Below are 24233 nucleotides of genomic sequence, written 5' to 3'. Positions count from 1 at the left end.
ACATGCAACAACTCATCATGTTATACATCTTAAACTTACACAATGTTATATGTCAATTATATCTCAATAAAGCTGGGGAAAAAAGCACATCAGCAGTTACAAGGATGGTACATTGGTGATAATATTCAATTGTGGTGGTGCTTACATAGGTGTACACATTTTGTCAAGATGAATGGAACCATACACTGAAGATAGATGTAGCTTATTGTATACAAATTACACATCAATGATTCCAATTTTTTTTTTAAAAAATCAGCAACTTCAGTAGATCTCATCTGAATCTTGATACAAATTCTAAAAACAATTTTTTTTAACTTAGAGTATGAGGGACATTTGGCCACTAGATATTTTGTATTAAGAAATTACTCAATTTTATAGTTTTAAGGATATTATGGTTATGTATTTCTAAACTATGTCTTTTAGAACTATATTGAAATTTATATGCAGGTAACATATGATATCTGAATTTACTTGAAAGTCACCCAGTGGGTGGGGGAAAGAGAATGGATAGGATAGAAACGAAACAAAATTGTCTAAGTTGGCAATTACTGATTGGGTTGCTGGTTCATAACTATCATTGCCATGAACTTTCTTATACTTCTACACATGACTCTGTGTGTTTTAGTTTTTCTATAATAAAATCAAAAAATTACCAAGCATACCAAAAAACAAGACCATAAACCACAGAATCAAAAACAAAGAGTGAAAAAAAAGAATAGTAAGACAAAAAATCAGATATTGTAGTTATCAGACCTGAACTTTACAGTAGTAAATATGTTCAAGATATTAGATGTTTAGATCAAGAATTTCAGGGGGAGAGATATAGCTCAGTGGCAGAGCACATGCTTAGCACACATGAGGTCCTGGATTCAATCTCCTGTACCTCCATTAAAAAAAAAAAGAAAGAAAGAAAGAAAGAAAAAGAAAAAAAATAATTTCAGCAAAGTTTTAAAATACTGAAATGCGAGAACTAAAAGCTTTACAGTTAAAATATACAGTAACTGGAATGAAGATCTCAAAAGATGGCTTTAATATTAGATTACATAGAATTTAAGAGAGGATTAAGGTAAAGAAGATAGGTCAAAAATAAGTATCTAGTCTGAAGTAGAGAGACACAAAAGACAAAAGGATGGAAAATATAGAAGAGAGCTAAAGAGACAAGGAAGATGATGAAAGATATCTGGAGTTCCAAAAGACTATGAAAGCATGAGGCAGGACCTACATTTGAAGAGATAATGAATACAAAACTAATTTTTCAAAACTCAAACCAGATTCAAGAATGACTCCCAAGCAAATAAATAAAAAAACAGATGTAGACTTATCACAGTAAAACTGAAGACCTAAGACAAGAGTCTTAAAATCAGACAGATAAATAAAAAACTTACCTTTAAAGAAGCAATAGTAAAACTGATGGCTGACTTCTCAGTATTAACTATTTAAGCCAAAAAAAATTTTTTAAATGGAATAACCTGGGGAAGGGTATAGCTCAAGTGGTAGAGTACATGCTTAGCATGCATGAGGTCCTGGGTTCAATCCCCAGTACCCTCTCTAAACATAAATAAATAAACCTAATTCCCCCTTCCAAAAAAAATTAAATACTAAAAAGTGGAATGACTTATTGAAAGAAGCAATAAATAGTACCTGCTAATCTAATTCAAAACCCTATTTCAGTGTTTGTTTGCCTGAAAACATTTTATCTTCATTTTAAAAGACAAATAAATGCTGGAAAAGATCATCCACAGGAGAATCACACTATAGGAAATGCTAAAAGAAAAATGATCCCTGATGAAAGCCCAGAGATGTAATAGAGAATGGAGAATAAAAGAAAGGGTAAATGTGGGTAAATCTAAATGAATATTGACTTTATAATAATAATGTCTTCTAGAACTTTAAAAATATAAGTAATTTAAAAAGACTACAATAGGAGTATAAAAGACAGGAGCAGAATAAATAGAATTAAAGTATTCTAAGACTCTGCTACTCAAAGTGTGTTCTAAGGACCAACATCATCAGCATCATCTGGAAACTATTAGAAGGAACAATCTCAAGAAAAACTTCAAACTGCTTGAGTTAATCTGAATTTTAAAGAAAATCTCCAGGCGATTCATATATACATTAACGTTTCAGAGGTACTATTCTAAGGTCTGGAAAGTAGAACAAATACTGAAGTAACTTCCACTGTGAGAAATTCACAGTTAACCAAGATTCAGGTAAAAAAGCAAGCAAGAAAATAAATGAGTACAAGATGAAGGACTCAGTTTTACTTTTGTTGAATCTGAGGACAAAGAATGATATTTAAGAAGAAACCTCTGGACCTAAATTAAGAACATTAGACTGACACTTAGAAAATTGGTCAGGGTTAGAAACACTCTCAAAGTGTCTGAAAGATAATGAAGTCATGGGAATAAATTGAATCCTTAATTCGACTTCTTCATAATATACACAGCAAAGGACTAAACCTTGAGTAATCTCCATTCTTAAGAGATTAGAGTAACAAAACCCTGAATAACGAAGAGGAATGGGAAAATTTTAAGATTATGCAGCTCAGCAGTCCTCAAATTTTGTTTTTCAATCTACTTTACACACTTAAAAACTGAAGATTAAAAAAAGGTGATTTATGTTTATCAATATTTACTGTGTTCTAAATTAAAACTCAAAAACGTTTAATTATTTGCTCATCAGTTTATGACAAATTATTACATTTTCCATTTTAACAAATCAGTGATTTGACCAGTGCTGTTTTAAATTTTTGAAAATATCTTTAGGATCTGGCTTAATAGAAAACAGTTGGATTCTCATTAATTACTTCTGCATTCTATGTGTTGCCATATACTTTTGGTGAAGCACTAAAAAAAAAAAAAATACAGTCCTTAAAAGATCTGAACATGGAAATGGAAAGAGTATTTTAATAGCCTTGTCAGATAATTTTGGGTATTCTTCTTTGTTATACCAAAACTCAGAGTGTTATCTTCTTATGGATAAGCTGCAATGTGCAATCTATAACCTTATTGGTACTGTTACATTAAAATTCATCCATTTTGTTCTCTGAATAGACAATACAAAAAATTCTATCATCAATATTCCCATCAAATTCATTAAAAATTTGTAAGTACTGGGCAGCTGTCAAATTCACAGTGACAGTACAAGTTTTCCAAACTGTAAATTTTTCTTGAAAGCTCAGTTTTATTACTGGCAACTAATACTGCCAGTCTTCTTCTTTTTTTTTTTTTTTTTAACATTTTTTATTCATTTATAATCATTTTACAATGTTGTGTCAAATTCCAGTGTTCAGCACAATTTTTCAGTTATTCATGGACATATACACACTCATTGTCACATTTTTTTCTCTGTGAGTAATGATAACATTTTGTGTATATTTCCCTGCCAGTCTTCTTTGAAGTGACATGCTTGCCTCATTCATTCCAGAAAATGCCCGCCAAATACCCAAATCTGGATAATCTCTCAGTAAATCATTCTTTCAAATAAAAATGGTGTTTCATGAAAAAAGCAGTTGGTTCAACTTATAACTCAATCACATGATTGCACTTTCTTAATACAACCATCATACTGCAGTATACAGAAGAAATGCTTATATGCGTTTCTCATTTCATCACAGAATATTAAAGACATGTACACAAGCTTCTGAGATTTAATAAAATTTTCATTGCTTCAAAGGCATCAACTGATTTTTTTTTTTAAATAGCATGTGTGTGGCAGTAAAGATTACATTAACTACTTAGTGCCACTGCCTTATTTTCTGCAATGTGACCAGGAGTTTAATCCACCACACCCTTGCACTGTGAATGATTTCTTACCTCTCAGACCCCTTGAAAGGCTCTCTGGAACATCCAGGGTCCACATATCAAACTTTGAGAACCACTGATGGAGCCAAATGAAGATACAGCTTTATTAATAAAGAATTACATGAAATAAAAGGTATCCCAATTGAAAAGAAGTGAAACTCTATTCACAGGTGACATGATCTTGTATAAATCCTAAAGACTCCACTAAAGAAAATTAATAAACAAGTTTAACAAGAGTGCAAGATACAAGATCAATATACAAGATCAACTGTACTTCTATACACTAGCAACAAGCAATGCAAAAATTAAACTTAGAAAACAATGTCATTTGAAATAGCATCAAAAAGACAAATTCTTGGGAATGTATTTAATAAGAAGAGATGCAAAACTTACACACTGTAAACCACAAAGCACTGTTGAAAAATGTTAAAGATGATCTAAATACAGGGAAAGACATCCCATGTTCATGGATCAAAAGACCTAATATTATTAAAATAGTAATACTCTTCAGCTTTATCTATAAATTTACCACACCCTATCAGAATCCCAGCTGGCTTATTCGTAGAAATTGGCAAGCTGATCCTAAAATTCACATAGAAACTCAGGAGACCCAGAACAGCCAAACAATTTTCAAAAAGAACAAAGATTCATACTTTCCAATTTCAAATCTTACTACAAAGCTACAGTAATCAAGACAGTGTAGTACTGGCAGAAGGACAGATATATAAATCAACGGAACCAAAATGAGAGTCCAGAAACAAATCCAGGTATCCATGGTCAACTGATTTCCAACAAAGGTGCCAAGACCACTCAATGGGAAATGTCTTTTTCTACAAATAGTGCTAAAACAACTGAATAGCCTCATGCAAAAGAATGAAGTCGGACCCTTAGCTCACATCATGTACAAAAAATTGACTCAAAATGGATCAAAGATCTAAATATAAGAACCAAAACTATAAAACTCATAGAAGAAAACACAGGGGGGTAAATCTTCATGCTTTTGGATTCAGCAATGGATTCTGACAATAGATATGACACCAAAAGCAGAAGCAAGAAAAGAAATAAATTGAACTTTGTCAACATTAAAAACTTCTGTGCTTCAAAGAACACTACTGACAAAGTGAAAAGACAATCCTCAGTATGGGAGAAAAAAAATTGCTAATCATTTATTTGATAAGGGACTTATGTCTAGAATATATAAAGGACTCTTATAATTCAGTAATAAAAAATAAGTAACCCAATTAAAAAGTGAGCAAGGGATCTGAACGGGTATTCCTCCAAAGAAGGTATATATAAATGACAAATGAGTATATGAAAAGATACTCATCATCATCATTCAGCAGGGAAATGTAAATCAAAACCACAATGAGATATCACTTTACACTCACTAGGATGACTAGAACAGTCAAAATAACAAGTGTTGGCGAAGATGTCCAGGAACTGGAACCCTCATACACTGCTGAAAGGAATATAATATTTTGCAGCACTTTGGAAAATAGTCTGACAGTTTTTTGAAAAAGTAAAAATGAGTTATCATTTGACCCAGTAATTCCACTCCTAAATATATACCTGTAGGAAATGCAAATTAAGTCCATGAAAAACTTTTACACAAATGCTCAGAGAAGCATTACTCACAATAGCCAGAAGATAGAAAACAATCCAAATGTCCATCAACTGATGAGTGGATTAACAAAATGTGGTATGTTCATACAATGGCATATTATTCAGCCACAGAAAGGAATGAAGTATTGATACATGCTCCAACATGGATGAATCCTAAAAATGTGCTAACTGAAAGTCAGTCAGTCACCAAAGACAATACAATTCCATTTATATAAAAGGTTCAAATAGGCAAATACATAGAGAAGGAAGATTGTTGCTTAGGGCTGGGACAACAGGGAATTAGAGTGATAGTTAAAAGATGCAGGGCTTCTTTTTGAGGTGATGAATGTTCTAAAATTGACTGTAGTGAAGACAGAGTAATTCTGTGAATACACTGAAAGCCACTGAGTTGTACAGTTTCAATGGGTGACTTCCAAGGTATGTAATTCAATAAAACCAAAAATAAAGTAAAATAAATAATGATAAATGTGTGTGAAAATCCACTTACGTAAGAACAAAAATTTTAAATCCTTAGAAATAAATGTTAAGGAAATGTGCAGAATCCACATAAAAGAAAAAAATCTACAAAATTTCAGAGAAACAGAGAAGATTACATGAATGGGAAAACACAGTATGCTTCCTGAAGGGGCAGAATCCATACCGTAAGATGTCAACTCATGCTCTGATAAACATCATGTAACTTCAATAAAAATCACAATAGAATGAGGGAAGAAAAGGGCAACACCAAAGGATCTGAAGTTTTATTTCAAGGAATAAATAACTCTTCACTAGCTGTTGGGTTTAATAGCATTCTTCACTAGCTATTTGGTTTAATAGCATTAGGTACTAAAATATATCAAGCGACTAAATTAAAGCCAAATGATTAATTAAACAATAAAAACCTTACAGGCAAACCTCCAGGAATATATTCAAGAATTGTATATTTAAAAAAAAAAAGAATTCTGTATAAGACAGAGGTGGCATATCAAAACAGTGAGGAAAAAAGATGGATGCTAAGATCAATGAGTAATACTTTGGAAAACTAATGTTAGATCCACTTGGAAAACTAATGTTAAATCCACTTCATAACTTACACCAAAATAAATTCCAGGTGAATTAAAAATTAAATCATAAAAACTAGAAAAAAAATAAATTGCATATCTGATCTCAGAGTGGGAGAAGTCTTTCTAAATAACAACAAACTATTCATTATTAAAACTCAGGAATCAAATGTCAATACAAATAATGCAATAATCCTCAATATCTGAACTCTTGCAAGAACCAAACAGTTTAGGATAGTGACTATATCCTTTTTTTCCCTACTATATGGATTTTCAAAAATATCTAATCCAAATAAACAGGCACTCTCAAATACTGCTGTTGGAGTATAAATTAGTATAACCCTTCTGAAAGACAATTTAGCAATGAGAAGTCTTAGAAGTTTTTACCTTTTGATCCTGGACATGACCCAGATTTCTATGCTAAAGGATACTTAACTTTTTTTTATTCACAGAAAAACACTAGTTAAATATGTGTTACATTCAAAACACTAAAAGTAGGCTGCCACTAAATTCTGTTCTCAGATAGATACACACAAGGATATGAGAAAATGCTCATAGACAGTACATGTGACCTCAATTTTTTATATTCACAGAAAATTAGCTGGAATGATATATACCAAAGTTTTAACAATGTAATTATGAATGTTTTTACTTGTGTATTCCCGAAGCTTTCTACAATGATCATATACATTACATCCATAAGCAGGAAAAAAAAAGTGAAACAGAAAGAGAAAACCCTGGTCAAAGAAAATCTCTCCATTTTCTTTGATAAACAGGAGGACACTGGTGACCTGTGAAGCTTGAGAGCTTAAGACACTGAAGAAGAAAAAGAGCTGAAGAGCAAGACCCTGGAGGAAGTAGAAGGAAATAAATAAAACCAGAGGCAACTCTTTGTGAAGTTTCAAGAAAGACCAACTATGTTTACTATTATCACAAAATTATTTTTCCTTAAATAACCATTTCTCTCACAGTGAAAAAAAAATGTGACAATGAATATATGAATGTTCATGTTATGTATATCTATCTGTATAACTGAAAAATTGTGCTCTACATTGGAATTTGACACAACATTGTAAAATGACTGTAACTCAAAAAAAAATGTTAAAAACAAAAAATAACCATTTCTCCAATTCCAATCATTCAAAAATTGCTCAAAGATCAACTTAAATTCTATCAATTTCATGAAGCCTTCTCCAATCTCTGAAGACTACATTGCTCCCACTGCACTTCAGCTGTATATATTTTAATGGAATTTACCAGTTTTCTTCCCATACCATTGGTTTTTGTATATTTCATAGGCTGGCACTGTGTTAAGAGTTCATATGCATTATCTTATTTAATCTTCACAAAATCCCTGTGAAGTATGTATTTAAGGCATTATCAGCCTCATTTCCAAGAAAAAAGGCACTAAGAGATTAGGGAACTTAAACAAAGCTAGAGATTTAATAAATGACAGAAACAGGAATTGAACTGAGGTCTGTCCAGTTACAGAGTTCACTCTCTCAACTACCATCCTACGGCCTCATCTGTATTGTACTCTAACCTTAACGGTAGATAGACATCTAAATGAATTTATTTCTACACCTGACAGTGTCCAGCACAATGCTTTACACATATTAAACATTCACTATATTTGTTATATACTGAAAAAAGGTATTTAAACATAAAGAGTTAAGGTAAGACACAAAAATATTAATCAATTCAGTAAATATGCTAAGAAATGGCTTTCAATTTTCCAACCTGGGCCCAGCAGAATGGCTCCCACAGAGAAGGGTGGAGGGAACCAGGGCCATTCAGCCATCCTGGTTAGGGACCAGAGACTACACAATCAACACGCACAAGTGCATCCACATAATGAGCTTCAAGAGGTGTGCCTTTCAAACACTGAAAGAGATCCTGAAATCTGCCACGAAGGAGATGGGATTTCTAGATGTGCACATTAACACCAAAGCAGTATGGGCCAAAGGAACAAGGAATGTCCCATACTGTATGTGTGTGCGGTTATCCAGAAAACACAAAAGGATAAAGACTCAATGAATGAACTCTATATGTTGGTTATCTAGGTGCCTGTCACCACTTTCAAAAATTTACAGTCAATGTGGATGAGAACTAACCGCTGACTGTGAAATAAAATCAGACAACTGCAAAAAAAGGGGGGGGGGGGGCCTCTCAATATAGCACCATGTACTAGATAGCTGTGTGCTTGCTGTCCAAAAACAGTATTTCCTTCTTCATAACCGCAACATGCCAAATTTCTTCTTGGGAAACACCTACCTTTTTTTTTAGCTATGAGGTTTGAGTGGGATCAGCTTCAGGAATAGGTCATTAGTTTAAGCCAAGCAAAATCCATCCTCTTTGAACTCTATTTTAGGAATAAGGCAAATGATATATGGGCCAATGATCTACAAAGTGCCATCTGCTAGCAAGGTTTTGGAAAAAGAAGCTGCTTTGTTTTCGTACAGGTTTCAGAAGAGTCTCTTTTCTTCTCTGCATAGTATAAATATGTGACTTTCAAATGGTGTGGTATAAAGATAGTGCGCAGTAGCCATTTCCGCTACTATAAGGGACAAACTAAGGTCAAAAGCAGAGCAAAGCAAGCCACAGAAAATGATGTTACAAATCTGTAGATTAAGAATAGACCACACCCAAAGATAATCCATATCTGGACTGCTTAGTTATAGCTTTAAAAAAAAAAATCCACTTTGTTTCTGCCAAATAGGATGTTTCTTCTTTCTAGTCCTTGCAACAGAGTTCTAACTTGGGTTCAAAAAGTTAACTCCCAATCTTAAATTTTCAATCCATAGGTGTTAATATCAATGGACACTCAAGCATTAAAAAAAAAAAAAAAACTTGATAAAGTAAGGTTTTTTAAAAAATAAAAATCAATGAAGCACGTTTTTATGAAGGGAGGTGGTGAGCAAGACATCACAAAAGCAGGGATTGACAGTATTTGAAATATCCCCCAAAAAACTGAGAAAACAGGAAAAACCACCACCTTCAGCCTATCCTCATCTTCTGTTCCATTACCCCCCAACAGTGATCTTAAGATTTTTCAGATATTTTAACAGATATGTAGTGACCCTAGTGTGTGCAGGCACAGTGAAACTTAGTTAATATAAGATAGTTGCAACCACAGAACTTGTATTGTAGTCTTACATAACAAAAAGACATTAAACAAGAAAATAAACTATGATAAGTGCTATGAAGGGTAAGAATCAGAACTACTCTTGATTGGATGTTCAAAAAAAACCACTCTGAAAAAAACAAAGGCATAGAAAGGTGATTTAAGCTCCAGGCATAAATAAAGGCTCAGAGGCAATAAAGAACATTACTGAAAGAAAGCAAAGCAAGCAAGGAATGAGGTTAGCAGTGGCTATGTGTCATGCAGAGTCCCACAAATCATGGTAAACTATTCTACTCCCCTCATTCCTAGCAACTGTTCCAGGTAAAGGCCCAGTTCAACTTTCCATTTTCCTTGAAACCTTGCCTAACTCATTTTAGCCAGAATTAATCTCCCTATACTTCCTTTAACAGTTTTTCATGAGATTCCCAACTCCCATAGTCAAACTCCTCTTAAAAAAAAAAAAAAAAAAAAAGAATGAAATAAAAAACAAAAACAGTATAAAGTATACTGAGTAGAAATAAGAACTAAAGTCTAGTAGTCCTAGCTCTACTACTTATTAGCTGTGTAACCTTGGCCAAATCATCGTATTTCTCATGATTTCTCAGATTTTTGTGAGGTCCCGAGAAGAAATGTGAAATTGCACAGTATTTAAATAACTTAGAAGTGGGTTACCATCGTGTTATAGATAATTCAACACAGTGTTCCAACTGCATGAGCAATGCACTACTACCTCCTGTAATTTGGGCATGATACTTAGAATACTTGAAGAGAGTTTCACATTGTGTTGGCTTTTGAGCATCAGTATTGTCAACAGCTTTCAAGCTATTTATAAAGCTGCTATACCCTTCTCTACTCAGAAGAAATCTTACGTGAACCCCAATTTGCAAAACAAATCAAAATGAGTTTTTCATTCCAAAACAAGGAAAGAGATTCCAAAGTCGCGTTCACTCCACTGAAACAGGAACAATTTCATTCCAAGGAATCATTTATAAACCAAAGACCATTGCTGAAAATCTCGAAAAGAATTACGGACAAGATCCTGTGGGGTGCCACTAGTGATGTACTCCAAGTTGACCCCCCCCAAAAAAAAAAAACAAAAAACAAAAAACCCCACATCTCATTTTTCCCACAAGGACAGCTTCTGATTCTGTCAAGTGCCTTGATGTAATCAAAATATCATCTCCACATTTTGATTTCTAGATCAAAGAAAAAAAAATGAGACTGATTTAACATAAGTTATTTACAAGTGCCACATCAATTTTTCACTATCCTTTCATTCTTTACTGATTAATAGTGGTCAAGTTTCTCTTAGAGTTCCCAAACTGATGAGGGGTTGGGGGAGCTAACCTAAGAAAATACTTGCCAATTTCTGTTTTTCAGGAAACTTAAAAGGTAAAGGTTTATAATCACACACAACCATAGTTCTATCACCTTCACTGGAAGGAATCTGCCCAGACCTGAATATTTTTGACTCTTATCACCACTAACAAAGCTCTCTTATTCCTCACCAATCTGGAGGTTAGAGTCCCTTTTAATATATGCTTTATCATGAGGGTTTAGGGATCCTCTTAGAAAGCAAAATGGTAACAAAGTATTGGGTGAATAAACAACATTCTGCTGACCACCACCCTCTGTTATACCACTCTACCAAGCAGTGCATCCACTGTATCCTTATTTATCTTACTTTGAACACAACCTGAAAAGTCCTATTGTCTTAAGCATTTTCTTAAGTCTCAATTTATTCTGAGCTCTTACACTTCTACATTCACCACTGGCTTCTGAGCCTTTCTCAATAATCAGAATAAGGTTCATGAGTCTGGGAGCAAAGTTACCTAGAATAAAAAGTACCTGCCTATTTTGTCTTATGGTGGTTTAGAATCAGTGCATTGCTAAAACAGCCCCAACAGACTTAGGAGTCAAAATAAACACTTTAAGATTATGAAGCCTCTACACTCATGCTCTGATGTTAGAAGGATAATTTTTTAAATTTTAACATATTGCCAGTGTGAGCTACTCAGCATCTGATTTCAGAGACTATATATATATTCAAGGTGATAAACAATTACACAAAGTTATATAATACCCAAATGCCCATCAATAGAGGACTGGTTAAGTTACAGTATGACCAAATAATGGAATACTACACTGAAGCCACTGAAAATGATAATATAAATTCCTATTACCATTGAAAGGCACCTACATCTTATTAATAAAAACGATATAGAATAACATGTAATTAGTTTATTTACATAAAATAGTGTGTCTAAGGAAAGAGAGAAAAGAATGATTTAAGAGATTTTCACCAAAACCTGAACGATTTCTTTGGTGAGCAGAGTTTCAGGTTACCTTAATTTTCTTCTTTATTATTTTCTGTACTATCTGATTTTTTTCTATAAAAGCAAGTATCCCTTTTAAAATGAGAAAGAACAAAGCTATTTTCATTCTTTTGAAAAGAACACCCGGGTAAGGAGATGAGTAAGCAACAACAGGGGTTCCTAAGTTTTTTCCTGTCACCAGACACTACAGATGACACTTGCCCAACATGTTGCAAGACAGTAAGCCGGATTATAATGAAGCACTCACACCTAAAGATTACACCTAATCTCCAATACAGGAAAGCTCAATGGGGCAACACTGGAATCAAAACTCTTTTGGTTGCAAATTAATTCAAATGGTATGTACAGGGGAGACAGTTCAAAATGAACTCTAGGTTGACCCTTAGAAAGCCACCAGAGTATTGCCTTCTATCTCTTCATAGAGTTTCAATGTCAACTCTTTCCATAAATTTGCCCCAGTTCTCTTTTGCGAACAGCCTCCTCCACTTGCTCCATGTTTCTGCTCCTTTGCATCAGCTTGCCAAAGCACTCACTCTAGTTTAGCTTCTCACAGCTACCTGGCTCTTTAGTTCAAACATTCTGACAGGAGAAACCTGATTGATGGACAACAGCCCCACCAATCCACCAGGCCAGGAGTCTATGTGGAATCCAATCAGCAATAAATGGCTAGAGAGAAGGCCTTTCAGGGATGTAAGCTAGATAAGGTCTCTAGAAGAGGTTATGGCCAGGACAGAAAGGGATACCTGTCTCCATCACAGCAAAGAAAGTGCAAGAGGAAGCCAGGTTTATACTATATCAATTCTCAACTGAGTAACATATATTTGGAGACTGTTTTTAATTTCTATGGAATTTGAGAGAAAAATAACATTAACAGTAGTTAATCATATTAAAAGATTAAAAGTCCAATCATTTTCCTGGTATATAAAGTCCTGAATAAAAGTCATTTAGCCAAATTTTATCCCACAGACCCAAATCTCACCAACTATGTAGAAAAGTTTTTGCCTTTTTGCACTGCCTATTACTTTAGAACACAGGGTGGACATTTTTTTGTAAGCATATACTTACTGATTTATAAAAAAGCAATATACAATTTGCAGCTATAGCATAATTCATCCAGAAACTCATATCTAAATCACTACTACTATAGGCCCAAAAACACTGATTTACCTAGGTAATCACATTCTTCTACAAAAACTTTTCATTAACTGCAATGTTTACTGAGCACCTACTCTCTACAAGACACTGTATTAGGACTAGGAAAAGAATAAACAAAACACAGCCCCTGACTAAGAAATTCACCATCCAGCAAGGGAGGCTGTTGTTTAAAAAAAAAAAGGGGGGGGGATGGTAACTATAACCTAAGTATGTATTCTAAACTAAAGGGAATAAAGTCATTTTACAAGAGACTAGAAAAGATTTGGGAAAGATTGGGAAAGCTTCACCAAAAAAGTGAAAGGTGAAGCTAGAAAGGTGGGTTTGAGCCAAACTGTGCTATGATACACAGTATATGCCAGGCTATGAAATTAGGACTTAATTCTTCAGGCAATGAAAAGCTATGACGGGTTAAGCAGGCAATATGATAATCACATATAGTGTTTTAGACACTCTGAAGAAGCTGCATCTCTGAAAAATCTATAATCAAAAATACCAAAATGAAAAAGCAAACAAAAAAGCAGGAAAAAAAAGTACGTGATGAATATAAGCTAGGATTGATAAACTTAAAAAGTGAACAATGTATTTATAATACAAAACATTAAAACCTAAAGAGTGGGAAAAGAAAACAGGCAATGCATTAAATAAGAAATGCAAATAGCCAATAAAAATATGAGTGTTTAAACTTACTAGTAACTGTTATTACATTTTTTTTGCCAAAACATTCAACACAAGTAAGAGTGCTGCTGAAAGAATGGAAACAGTGTGTCTTTCCTGGAAAGTAATTTGACAATATAAACAAAAATACCCATATATATACATATTTGGGGGAGTGTAATTAGATTTATTTTAATGGAGGTATTGGGGAGTGAACCCAGGAGCTCATGCATGCTAAGCAGGCACTCAACCACTGAGCTACACGCTCCCCTCCAAAATATCTATATTTTTGAAACAGCCATCAGTTCTAGAAATCTGTCTCAAAGAACCAGTGATGTAATTACAAGATTTATATACCAGGATGTTCATTTGCAGCATTATTTATAATATGGAAGAACTGGAAACAAACATACAATAGGGAAATATAAAGTTGTACACAAATTGGAATATTATACAGACAAAAATATGTTTTTTTAAAAGTTAAGGGAAATGATCAATGTTAGGTGAAACAAGTTAGACATTAAAGCACATTTATCTCAATTTTAAAAATGTAAATGTGCACACAAAAATAAAATGGAAAAATACTTCAAAGCATCAACAGGAATCACCACTGGATGGTAAGATTATGGGTGACTTAAACTTCAACAGTTCTTAATACATCTACAATAAAAATATGAAACCTTTATAATTAGGAAAAATTAAAGTAAGTGAAAAAGAGAAAGGTAGCCCATCCCATTTGGCAATGGTCTGTCACACCCTAGTCAAATCATTATTGAAAAGTTTCTGACTTTCTCTTTCTGGAAAAATACCAATTCTTATTAACATATATTCAATCTACACATAAGAAACACTTGTAGATATACAGATATTACTATTATTAAACTTATAAAAAATTAACATGTTCTATGAATATATTGCTAAAGGTAGATATCAATTGTTATCATTGATAATGTAGATAAACTGCGTATTTTTTAATTTTTATATAATTTTTAAAGGTTACTTTCCATTTGACAGTCTGAATGTTAATAATCTACGCACTGCAGGGCTTGATGGCTTATCAGTTACTTTATAAAGATATCTGAGTTGAAATTGTGAATGCTATTATCTTTGAAAAACATTATTTGAAATATTACCTGTTTTAAGAGAATACAGACTTAGCAAGATTTAACAAGTAAAAAACCATAATTTGGGACTTTGTTTTGTAGTAAAATCAAATTTCTAATTTTAAGAATCAGCTCAGGGGAGTAGAGGGTATAGCTCAGAGGTAGAGTACATGTTTAGCATGCACAAAGTCCTGGGTTCAATCCCCAGGACCTCCAGTAACCCCCCCAAAAAAAAAATTAGTTCAAATTTTAGTATTAAATGTCTACCTAAAAAAGTTATATTACAAACGATTATTTCGTACCTACATACTTATATCTTAAAACCTAGAAATGTGTCAAGAGGTCACTGTTGACAATATTAAGATACTTCGATAGATTCCCATTCAGCTACATCTACCGTCACTCTAAATTCTTCCTACAAATTACCGAAGAATCATGCTCGAGTTTGTGAAAATACATAAAAATTTAGTAATTTTTTATTTTACCAATCAGTGTACCCATAATATCTTCTATTTGAATAGAACATCACAAAGTTTATATAGCATAACACAACTGTTAAAAAGCAAAGGCTCTTAGCTTGACCTGGGATTAAGTTCTGTTCAAATCCTGACTCCACCAAATAAAATGTGACCCTAAACAAGTTATGTAAACTCCAAGCCTTGGTTCTCTTATCTAAAAAGGGTGACAGAGTATCTATCTAAAAGAATTGATAAAGTTCCCAACACAATTGCTCAATAAAGTATTTTTAAAAAAAAAATGCAAACAGGATTATTCTGCAAATACTGATATCAGAATATCTAGCTCGGTGTGACTACTAAGCAGGTGACAGGTGATCTTCAGCAAACCGCTTAGTCTTTCTGATGTTCAATTTCTTCACCTTTAAAATTGAGGTACTAATAACTTGCTCCTGTCCATCTCAAAGGATAGTTAGGAAAGAAATGAATTTCCCATTTAAGACATTTGGTAAAGTGTAATTCACTAAACACACACGTAGAATAAAATCCACAACATACAAATGGTTTAAAAGATGGGTGCACGTTTAAAGCCATTTTCCCTCTGCTCTCAGTGAAATTTACCTCACCAAGGCAAAAAGTGACCTCAATTTACTACTAAGCTAGCTATGGGGATGACTCAAAACATAACTTCAGGCCTCCAGCTTCTCATCAACATCAAGAAATGCTTTAGACTTAGTAAACTAGTTCACAAAAGAACCTATAAAAGCAGCAAATACATAAAACTCAACAGAACAAAGGAATATAAACTTAAAATCATCTTCTAAGCTGAATGCAACCCCACAAAGTGATAGTAGCAAAATTCACTCAATACACTCCATGCTTTTAAAATGTCTTCCACAAAGAAGCACTGAAAAGAATACGAAAACTCAAATGTTACTGTTGTTCAGACTGGTAATTCCAACACTAAAACAAAATGCTATTTGGAAATGTAATTTCAAGTTCTAGGATACCTGTCAAGACCATACTAAAAAAAAGAATGAGAAGATTCTATGGAGTCCTTAGCCTGATCAATGAGCCCTTAACCTGCCAGCAAAATTGTCTATATACCTGTGTTTCCATGCCCAGAGCTTCAGATTCTCAGCAGGACTAGAGGTATAACTGGTAATTTTACACTCTCATCAAAAACTGATAACAAAAGGAAGCTATTTATTAGCTTTTGTTATCAGTTTTGATTTTTAAATATATTACATTCTGCCAGATTTTAAAATAAATGTTTCATTGGAAGCACTTACCCTTATCAAAACTCTGTGCATATCAGATATAACGCTATACTATCCACATTAAGTCTACCTTTTCATTTAAAACACAAAATGTTTAGGTTATACATTTATTGGTGTGTCCAGGCAGACTTCTTTAAGTTTGATCAGTGTTTGTAAATTTGACAAGAAATATCTTTTCTGTGTTTTTAAAAAACAATTCTGGGGTGGAGGGTATAGTTGAGTAGTAGAGTGCATGCTTAGCATGCTAGAGGTCCTGGGTTCAATTCCTAGTACTTCCATTAAAATAAATAAATAAATAAACCTAATTAACTTGCCCCCAAAACAAAACAAAAAAATTAAATTTTAAAAAATGCCTTTAGCTAAAAAATAATTCTATCTTTCTGATATTAATGTGAAACACACCACCTAAACATATCCTAATTTTATTTATTCTCTTAGTTTATCGCTATGAGGAGTTATATCGAGATGAATTCTAAGCTCATTATTTTAGGACTTTAACTCTGAATTTCCAATCAAGGATGAATAAAGCTCATCTCTAGAAAATCTAAGGGGGGAAAAAAGGACAGACTTAACACATAATTATTCTGAGTGAGATTACATGAAAGACTTAAATATAACCTACTTTAATTCAACAAGTTTTATCAAGTTCCAACCACCAGGTTCCTACCCAGCCATGGATAAATGTTACTATAATGAGACGTAGTAATACCCTCTGCTCTCAGGGAATTTAAGCGTCTTATGTTTGAGATACAAGAACTAAACAAAGGAAAGATGAAAACAAATGTAAAACAACTATGAAGAGGGGGAAAGCAACTTGCCACAACTTGGTATAAGCTACAAATAAAACTGCTTAAGTAATTTTTTTTTAAATGAAACATCATTGTCAGATTAGTACTTAAAAGGCAAAGTTGTAAACTGAGCTTTATAAGAAATATTAAGAAACTAAGTAATTCAGAGACCAAAAGCATACACAAATAGAAAATCTTTGCTATCTGTTCATTAAAACAGGTTTTTTAGAGGGTCTGCACGAGCAGATTTTGTGAACCTGGTTCAACTAACCATATTTATGGTAACAAAAACTTCTACTTCAATTTTCCACATTTCTAACTCTATATATACACTGCATTTTTGAGTGCTTCCAAAGTTCTAGGGGTTTTCCAAATAATCCTCAACTGAACCTTTCTTTATGTCTCTTTTCAAAAAATAAAGAAGAACAAAGTTTAGTTTCTTTAGATATTATGTTTAAAAGTAACTTTCATAGTTAAAGTTTAAATTTTTAAACACCAACAAAATTATTATAAGCAGTTTTTCCTAATATATTAGGTAGCAAAGCTATTCATTTTCCAATTTCAGAATAACAAGGCCATAATCACACAACTTACATCTGAGATATTTAAAGTATGGTTCACTGAAATAAGTACTAAGGACTTAAGTTTATCACCATGTCATAAACCACCTACACCAAAAATAAAACTACCTCAAAATAAGTACAAATAACAAAATTCTAGAATAATCTAGAATGACACAAATATTGGAAAGTATAGTTTGAATTTGTGCAAAAGCCTGCTTCCACCTGTCAGGAAGTAAACATAGAGCTGAAAGTAAACTAGAACCCTTCCACTTTTATTCTGCTTTTTACTGTCGTCTTTGACCATTAAAGTGAAATTCAAACACATAAAGCAAATACTCAAACACAAACAAGACGATACATTTTATACTCAATTTGTTTTAAAGAATCGTATTAGAAAATAGGTAATCTGGAAGTCTTTCGAAATATGACACACAAAACTCAAATCCAAAATCCACAAAAGCTGTTCGTAAATGAGCATCTTCTTAACCATCAACTTTTTGTAAATTAATCTTTTATCTAATTCACCTCGTCCAACTAGGCCTTTGGGCCCAGAAGTAGTTAACTTGCAGTATGTCTAGTTTCTTTAAGCTAGAATACCATCTTACAAGGGTATGGAATAAAATAAAGGGATCTAACTAAAAAAGATCAAGGTACAGCCTTTAATAATCAAAAGTATAAGACCTTTCATTCCAGAAGATAGGCCATGACTATCCCGGGATGGTAGCTGTAGTACAGTGCTCTCCTTAATATAACAATTTATCATTAAAACGACGAATGGTACACACTAAAAAAGAAACAACATTAACTAATATAAAAAATAGGCATAAGGGTTCCAATCATCACTATTACAGCTCATTTTCAGCTAATTAAGGACTGGCAGAAAGGTTTAATATACCCACACACCCCCAAGGGAGGGGAGAACCACCGACCACCTCCCAGGGAGTTTAATGAAAATTAGCAGGTAAGAGAGGCCTCGGCAGCACGCCGAAAATTCAAACAGGGCGGCCGGAGGGTCGAAGGGTTCAGACTGCAGAGGAGAGCCGCGTCCTCGGACCCCACCTCCCCTCACCTATTCCGGAGGGCGTAGGCGGCGAAGGTTCATTAGTTCCTTCGTTAATTGACACCTGTAATGAGGAAACTTTCCGAGAGCTGAGACCGCTCAGACCCGGCCTGGCCAGAGCTCCGCGGCGGCCCTTTCTCGGGCGCCCAGGTAACCGGGTCGGGCTGGGCCCAAGACGCAGCGGCGGCCGCGCCACCGCGCACCTTCCCGGGGCGCTAGGCCCGCACGCAGCCCGGCTCGGCGGTCGCCTCCGGCAGGCCGCGGCAGCCCAGGGAGGCCGGGGAGCGGCGCGGGGACCCCAAACCGTGGACCCAGACAGGCCGCCACCGCGGCTACTTACTTTCATTTAACACCTCCACCAGGTCTGCGCAGTTCTCGCACATCGTTCGGCCGCCGCCCCCCCCTCCCCCGCTTCGGATCACACTGACTGATCCCGACCGGCGGGGGGGAGGGGAGAGAGGCGGAGGAGGGGGCCGGCCGGGCGGGGAGGCGACGAGGGCGGGCGGCGGCGGGGACGGGGCGGGGAGCAAGAGAATGGGGGAGGGGGCCGGCGGTCCCCGGAGCGGGCGGGGGAGAGAAGGGGGGCGAGGGGAGGTGCGCAGGCCGGAGGGGCGCGGAGGCGCCGGCGGCGGGGAAGGGGGGGAAGGACGGGGGGAGGGGAGGAGGGGGAGGGGGCGGGTGGGGAGAGAAGCAGCAGAGTCACTTCACCGACCAGACGCCGCGGCCGCCGCCGACGCCGCCGCCATTTTAATAGAGCGTTCGGGCTGCGCTCGGCTCTTTCCGTCCGGGCGAAGGAGCCGACGAGAAGCGACTAGCGCTCTCATTCCTCCGCCTCCCGCCCTCTCTTCGCCTCCCGCCCTCCCACCTTTCCCTCCGCACACACGCCGCACGCCCCACACCCCGCCGCGGCTGGCTCGCCGCCCTCCCTTTCCTCTTCCGTCCGGCCTCCCCGCCCTCGGTCCACCCCCTCCGCGCGCTCGCCCACCCCGCCCAGCCCGGATCTCTGTCAGCGGCCGGAAGGGAAACGCGAAGCCAGCGCGGCCGCGGGGGGAGTCCGGGTGAGTAGGAGAAGATGGCGGAGCACCGAACGGGTCGCGGTTGCGCGGCGTCGCCCACCACGGCCACTCCGTGGGCTCCGAGGCCCAGCGAGTGCTGGGTCACTCGCGCCGCCCTGTCCCCTCCCCTGTGCTTCGCCATTTTTCCTCCGGGTCCCCGAGGGGGACTTGGTGCTGATTTGTTTCCCCCCTCCCCGTGCTCGGCGTTTTGGAGTTGGGGAGGCTAGGGCTGCGGGGAGCCGGCCGGAGCGACGCCGCAGCGCAGGTTGGAGCACACGGCCGTCTCTACCCGCGCGGGGTTTTATCAGAATGGAAGAGCCCCGGGCCGGCTTAACCTGCAGGCGCATTTCTCACGAGCCCCTACTCAATACGGCTCATCTGTCCTCGAGCTGTGAGACACCTTGATGCGACCAGAAATGGCGGCATGAAGGGTGTTTGCTTGGCATCGCTTCCTTTTTACGCAAGAGGGCCCCCTACGAATTGCCCAGCTACTAATCTTCACCTGAAACAGCTTATTATGCTTCTCCGCGAAGAGCAAAATTAAGACGGTGAACGGAAAATGAAGAACAGGTGGAGGAAAGGGGACGCTCGCTCAGCTGAAATTTGGTGCCTCGCTAACAACTAGTTAGCTTCGGGGAAATTTTCCTCACAGCTGCACTGATACCTTCCTCACTGATTTCTATATCCAGTACGTTTATAGAGAAATGTGACCGAGAAGTCCAAAAGTAGTGTACATAATATTTTTAGAACTGTAGCCAGAGCAGCTATGAAGCCTTATAGTAATTCTTTTACAAGTTTTTCAAGGTTAAGTCTCACCAGCTCGCCACGCCAGGACCACCTTCTCGGTATTCTTTGCCTCTCTGCCGCTTGAAGCTGATGCTATGAAGTTTCTGCTAAATCTGTTTTAACTTGTTCCATCAGAGCAGGTGATCCTTGGGAGCTGTAGCTATTGTGCCATCGTCTTACTATATTTCCCGCAGAACTTGGGTTTTTGCAGATCTTTTAACAGCATTGTCCATCAGCATCCATTCCCACCCACCCCTCTTCTCTTCCTGCAGGGAAACTTGTCAAACCCAAGTTTGTTTTTCAGGTGGCAGCTGAGATTAGGAAGCTCAGTCTCCGAAAGGAATGCCTAAAGGAATATTTGTGTTTGGTTTAAAACATCATTGTATGGTTTCTTTAGGGTTGGCCATATTGTTGAGTTCTTGCCAATGAAATGTAAGCAGAAATCTGCAGAGTGGGTCTTTGGGAAAGAATTTCCCGTTCCTAGTTAAAAAGACAAATTCACTAGACATTCCCCTTAACTTTTTTCTTTCTGTCAAGTATGGTCTTGATACTCAACGCAACATAGCATCCAGTTTGTGATTTTTTTTTTTAATCAATGAGGAGGGGAGGGTATATAGCTCAGTGGAAGAGAGAGTGCTTAGCATGTACGAGGTCCTGGGTTCAATCCCCAGCACCTCCGTTAAAAAAAAAAAAAAACAGTAAAACCACAAACAGGGTAAAAGCCAACCATAAAGTTGATAATAAGGTCTAGAACCTTGATGCATCCTTGAGCTGCAAGAAAAATAAAGCCTTTTTTCCTTAAGCCACTCTTAGATTTCAAGTACTTGTCACCAAACACATTCCTAACTGATAACAGATACTCTTTTAATAAATAATTTTAAGACCAGAGAGAACCCATAACAGTTCTTGAAAGTGAGAACTACTATATAAATGTGGAATACTAGAATGTATAGAAGACACACTCTGATCTTTAAAGAATTATTTTCTTAACAATCACTTGCCTCCTACTTTAAAAAATTCTGTGGAAATGATGCTTAGTTTGAAATGCTTTAAGAACCTAGAGAATTACTGTCATAAATGACCATGGCATTCAGTCATCACTTTAGGGCTCAAAAAACTTTCTATGAAGAGCCAAACAGTAAATATTTTAGGTGTTATAGGCAGTTCAAGTCTCTCATCACTAGGACTGAACTCCGTTAGCACAAAAACAGCAATAGATGGTACATGATGGAGTAAGTGTGGCCTTGTTCCAATAAAATTTGTTATTTAATGGACACTGAAATTTGGTATTCGTATTTTGAATTTTTCAACTGTATATAAATGTAAAAGCCATTTTTAGCCCACAGGCCATACAGAAATGTAAAACTGGCCAGATTTGACCTATGGGTTGCAATTTACCAACGCTTTATCTATTTCAACTGCTTGTTAACAGATAACAGTATAGAAGCCAATAAAAACAAGGTTGCCTACCTCTAACTCTAGAATCTTCACTCTGACTTGGTGTGTGTATCAGTAGAGATCTTTTAATATACTTGAAAGGTGTGTATTCCAAAAGAATAATCTCTGGTTAAATATCCCCTAAATTTCTCTTAAAAATCTCAATTTTCAAACCAGTAATCAATCATCTATAGCTAGGAGATTGTTAAAGATGACTGTCAATATTTTGTATACATGTCACCATCTAGTGGTAGAATTATGCTTTAAGTAAAATTAGACAATCTACTTTGAAATCTCTAATTCTCGAGTTTGTAGTATTTGTAGTATATTCCTAGGTACTTGCCTGAAAAACAGCCCACATAGACAACTTTGGAAAGTCAATATTGCCATGGGAATTATTTGCCCCTCTCAGCATTCTGATTGCATTTATTGAACATAGATTTTTGTCTCTGGAGTTTTGGGTTAAAGCCTGGTGTTACTATGAAAAGCCAGAGTTACTGCAGAATTTACTCTTCTCCTTCACACCCACATTCATCGACTTGTGAAACTTAGGGCCATTATTAGAATGCAGGTATGCTGTTTTATTCTCTCCACAGCACCTAGTTCAGTGCTTTGTACATAAACTCAGCAAATTGCTGTTTGGTTCTCAAATTGCTATGATAAATTGGACTGTATCACTTCCTGGCTTAAATCCTCTCAATGTTTCCTGTTAGGTTTAGAATAAACTCTACTTGGGCCTTCCCCAGCCTCTCCAGTTTTTAATGTCACTGTTAACTACATTCCAACCACACTGGTATGCTTTCTAACAACTTCCTGCTCTGGGTCTTGATGAATGTTGTTTCCTCCTCGGACATGCTCTCTAATTTTGAAATAGCTTAACTCTCATCCTCAAGGTTTCAACTTAAACATCTCAAAAAATAACTCCCCTCCCCTCTAGTATTTTATCACAGCACTCTGTTTATTTCCACTATAGCTCTTCCTATGATTAATTTATTTGTATTAAGGATGCACTGGACTGCAAGTAAAAAATATTTTCAATAAGAATGGCTTAAACAAATATGGGTTATTTTTCTCTTGTAACGGACAGTAGACAGTCTAAGGCTGGTACAGTGGCTCAAGGATATGGGCCCAAATTCTTTGATTCTTTCCACCCTCTGCATATTGGCTTGTCACACCCTAGTTATAAGATAGCCCCTGGAGCACCAACTTTACACTACAGCACCTACTGTCTGCTTTAAAGACAAGAAGAAGAAGAAAGGTGATGATGGCCTGTCTTGGGCTGGATTCCCCCCAAAGCAGGCCCTGAGACAAAGGACACAAATAGAGATAGTTTATTTTGGTGTCAAATTAAGAAACACCTGTAGGATAGTGGAAAAGTGAGACAGGAAATGGGAGGGAGGTAGGGTTTAATCAGTAAAGGATTAATCAAGCTCTTTACTCCTGAGGGTAACTGGAGCTTGATTCCACTGGGAGATTACAAACCAGTATAAAACATGTGCCTTAAAACCATCCTACCTGACAGACAAGCTTTGTATTTATATCTCTCTTTAGTCATTGAGTGTTGTTAGGAGGGAGGGCTTGTAGGCAGCAAAACAGGCTTCTCTTTGCTCAGGTAGCCAGAGAAAACCCTCATAGAAATGCAGGTGCTAGTAGTTGGAGGTTTGGCCACTGAGCGTGAAATGGTAAGAACTAGGGAATATAGGCAGAGCACTGACAGTATCTTCTATACCCCCACTTTACTCTTCTGTCTGCCTTGAATACAGTTATGATACCTGGAGAAGCTGCAGCGATCCTGAAACAAGCCTATGGGCAAGAAGCAAAAGCCAAAGCATTGAAGATGACAGTAGAAAGAAAAGGTCTGGGTATTTGGTGGCATTGTTTTAAAGCTGAGTCAGTGCTGGCAACTGCCTGCTCGTTATTATGTAAGACATTTGGTTATCTAACAGAAATAAAACCCTAAAGCCACTAGTG

The 24233-nt window shown here is 36.6% G+C and overlaps 1 protein-coding gene and 1 pseudogene across 5 annotated transcripts in view; one reads left to right on the top strand and one right to left on the bottom strand.

The window, feature by feature from the left end:
* The window catches only part of USP34 (ubiquitin specific peptidase 34), a 202416-nt gene extending 182779 nt beyond the window's left edge, over positions 1 to 19637 (bottom strand). For 3 of the 5 annotated variants that reach the window (XM_031467100.2, XM_064494457.1, XM_031467102.2), the window contains exon 1: positions 18606 to 18702. In XM_031467100.2, the coding sequence (XP_031322960.1) occupies positions 18606 to 18687 (82 nt within the window). In that variant the 5' untranslated portion in view covers positions 18688 to 18702. Of the gene's footprint in view, positions 1 to 3815; positions 3880 to 18605; positions 18703 to 19324 lie in introns of those variants that run through there. The other 2 variants (XM_031467101.2, XM_064494458.1) reach the window with 2 other exon arrangements.
* Positions 8221 to 8680, top strand: LOC105097260 (large ribosomal subunit protein eL31-like; annotated as a pseudogene).
* Positions 19638 to 24233: the final 4596 nt, after the last annotated feature.

The sequence above is a fragment of the Camelus dromedarius genome, chromosome 15, assembly GCF_036321535.1.
Source record: "Camelus dromedarius isolate mCamDro1 chromosome 15, mCamDro1.pat, whole genome shotgun sequence".
Taxonomy (NCBI): Eukaryota; Metazoa; Chordata; class Mammalia; order Artiodactyla; family Camelidae; genus Camelus; species Camelus dromedarius.
Note: the sequence above shows the minus strand (reverse complement) of the source record. Positions and strands in the feature narration are given on the sequence as shown.